This window comes from Mus caroli, chromosome 10 (genome assembly GCF_900094665.2).
Source record: "Mus caroli chromosome 10, CAROLI_EIJ_v1.1, whole genome shotgun sequence".
Lineage (NCBI taxonomy): Eukaryota > Metazoa > Chordata > Mammalia > Rodentia > Muridae > Mus > Mus caroli.
In genome coordinates this window covers 65,344,966-65,348,265 of record NC_034579.1, presented here as the reverse complement: position 1 = coordinate 65,348,265, position 3,300 = coordinate 65,344,966, and the positions used below count along the sequence as shown (strand labels likewise).

The following is a 3,300-nucleotide window of genomic DNA, read 5'->3' as shown; positions in this document are numbered from 1 at the left end:
TAGGCAAGGATAACCCTGCACTTGTGGTCCTACTGCCTCAGCTTCCCAAGTTCTGGAACTAGAGGCTTAAGACACCATGCCTGGTCTATGTGAGGATCCCGGTTTATGGGGGGGAGAGGGGATATCTAAGCCAAGGGCTTTCTGTGCATCCTGGCAGACATCCCTACCAGTTAAGTCACATTTCCAGACCTTAAGCAACATATTTTAACAGATTGAAGCCCTTGACCATTTTTAGATCTTCCTAATCTTTTCCATGCCATTGAATAAAAACAAACAAACAAACAAACAAAAATCGAGTTTTTTGTAGAACATAAACTGTATACTACCTCAAGTCCATCCTGGTCCCACAATTTCAGTGGTTTGGCTGGCTAAGCTCATCTAGTCCATGTGATCTGCAAAGTGGAAAACAATATTCAGGGCTCTGGCATTCCCTGCTCAGATATTAATATAAGAATATTTTTGCTATTGCTTCTCAGCCTTTTGGCTAAGATCAACTGAAGAATATTCTTGCTTTGTTGCTATTACGAGGGCTAGTTGTTTGGGTTTTTGTTTGTTTTGAGGCAGGGTCTCATGTAGTTTTGAACTTGCTGTGTAGCAGGGGATGAATTTGAATGCCTGCCTCCACCTCCCAAGGGCTGGGATTACAGGCCTGCACCATTAAGCTGGGTTCAGTTTATTAATTTTTTTTTTTTTTTTGGTGACACATTTCCTTTTGTGTACATGTTTGTGTGTGTATGTCAAAGTCAGAGGGCAACTTGTTTGAGTTGGTTCTCTCTTTCAATCATGTAGGTCTTGGGGATAGAACTCAAGCTTGCCAGGCTCTGGGCCATCCTGGGAACCCTCATTCCTTTCTATTAATTGTTAAAGAGAAGATAAATAAGGCGATCCATTTCATGACCACTCCTCCCTCTCTTCCATCTCTTCAGTAGCCTCGTAGGCTTTCCTGCGGACTCATGAAACATGCAGTTTGCTGTTGGGGCATCAGCAGTACCACGGATCTCTAACTTCAGTAGCCAGGCACTGTGACACAAGCCGCAGCACCAGCGTCACGAAGCTCAGTAGGCAGCCCAGGCCCATGGTTCAGCAACAGCCCGCAGGCAGCCCAGGAGAACACATGGCAGGGGCCTGGGGGTAAGCCACCGCACAGCAACACCCACCTTAGACCAGGCCCGCCCTGCCTAGCCGCAGGCTCCGCCCCCTCCTCGGCCCGGCCCCGCCCACTGAGCGGTGGGGGACGCACAGCACCTCCGGTCCTCCCCGCCTCCTGCCGCGGACCGGAAGTCCGGGCTTCCCACAGTGCCCCGCGCGCGGCGGGCATGCTAACAAGCCCCCGGAGTTCCCACGCTGGTAGAGTGGCCGTCTATAGGCACCGTATTGCGTGAGACGAACCGGACGGCGCCGGGCCATCATTCGTCGGCCCGAGCGATGGCGCTGTTCCGGGGACTGTGGAGCGTGCTAAAAACACTGGGGCGCACGGGGGTCGACATGTGCGCGGGCTGCGGGGGTCGCATCCCCTCGTCTATCAGGTAGGCCGCGGGCGAGGGACGCCGTTCGTTCAGGCGTCCGTCTGCCCTCGTCCCACCCTCGTCCTCCGGGCCGACTGGGGTCTCGCGCCTTTTGGTACCCGACCCCACTTCCTGTCACCTTCTACCTTTCGGCGCCTAGGGCGCTCTCCTTCTGCCTTGGAGGCGGGCCCTGGAGTTGTGGCGCGGAACGCTCGCCCCGACGCTGCCAGGAGGTCACCTAGGATAGCCCTGCAGGCCCCTCTTTGGTTTGGCGAGGTCACCCATGATGCTAGGACTTGCTTCACCCCTCTTTGGTTTGGCTAGGTCACCCAAACCTGCCCTGTTTGCAGGCATCAGCCCTGCAACCTCTTTATTTTATTTTTTTTTGCTTAGGGTAGGGTGTTGAAGTAAGTCGGTTGTGGAGCTTATACAGCTGAAGCCCCTTGCGTTTAATTGAATTCTTAGCACAGCAGAGGGAAGGGAAATGCACTCAAAGGTTATTACCATTTTATTATTTTTTTTTTTTGGTTGATTGGTTGACTTTTTTTTTTTTTTTTTTTTTGTTCTTTTTGTTTTTTTTTTTTTTTTTTTTTTTTTTTAAAGATTGGGTCTCTCTGCGTAGCTCTGGCTGTCCTAGAACTCCGTTTGTAGACTAGGCTGTCATTAAATTAACAGAAATCCACCTGCTCTGCCACTAGAATGTTGGGATTAAAGGCCCGTGCCACAACTGCTGAGCTAGTTATTAGCATTGTAGGTGAATATGTTGGATATACAGCACCTTGGCTGACTTTGTACTTAGAATCTGAGATCTGTGTATGAATGTTACACGTATCTGACATTCGGTTCTTTTTACTTGTGTGTAGCCTTGTCTGTATTCCGAAGTGTTTTTCCAGCATGGGTAGCTATCCAAAGAAACCTATGAGTTCATACCTTCGATTTTCCACAGAACAGCTACCCAAATTTAAAGCTAAACACCCAGGTAAGGAGTTTGGGACTTATGATCTTCTCTGATATGATTTTTTTTAATTGCAATCTTTGATTTGCATTACCAGAGCATCTAGCAACAGTCATTTTCTTTGGTAGTCTGTATAACTTTTTTTTTTTTAACTAATATAAGTTCTTTAAATATAAATGAGAAAAAATAGTTTTAAAATAAGATGTAGAGGGCAGGAGAGATGGCTCAGTGGATAAGAGCACTTCCAGAGGTCCTGAGTTCAGTTCCCAGCAACCACATGGTGGCTCATAACCATCTGTAATGGGATCCTATGCTCTCTTCTGGTGTGTCTGGAGACAGCTACTGTGTACTCATATACATAAAATGAATAAATCTTAAAAAAAAAAAACAAAAAAATAAAAAAATAAAAGCATGTAGAGTGAAGAGCACTGTAGAGAAAAGAGATAAAGTTGAGGCCTAGGTATCCTGGGCCGTTGCTTGTTTGTAATGTCTAAGGTGCAATAAAATAACTTATCGGGAAGTGTTCTATATAATACAATAATGGTCTGTATAAATCATTAACTTAACTGGAAATTATCTAAGCTGAAGGCGGGAAAAGATGTACAACTAGAAAAGTTTTCCAGGAAGCCTAAGAAAGGGTTGTAGGACCTTCATTTGAATATACGGTGTAAAGGTAGTAGCTGATTAATAAGTCAGTCCTTAGGATTTCCAAAGTTCTTTTACTTCCAGTACCTCGAAAGATGCTAGTGGAAATCAGACTGAAATTCTTACCTTGTAGATAGGAGATGAAGAGACATGCTTATAGGAATTCCCCTGTCTTCTTTTTTTTTTTTTTTTTTT

General features: G+C 46.1%; 1 protein-coding gene across 3 annotated transcripts in view; it reads left to right on the top strand.

Moving 5' to 3' along the window:
* The first annotated feature begins 1,079 nt into the window (after positions 1–1,079).
* Tfam (transcription factor A, mitochondrial) overlaps positions 1,080–3,300 on the top strand; it is a 10,957-nt gene continuing 8,736 nt past the window's right edge. Inside the window, exons 1-2 of one of the 3 annotated variants that reach the window (XM_021174086.2) lie at positions 1,080–1,131; positions 2,369–2,484. In XM_021174086.2, the coding sequence (XP_021029745.2) occupies positions 1,115–1,131; positions 2,369–2,484 (133 nt within the window). In that variant the 5' untranslated portion in view covers positions 1,080–1,114. The other 2 variants (XM_021174087.2, XM_021174085.2) reach the window with 2 other exon arrangements.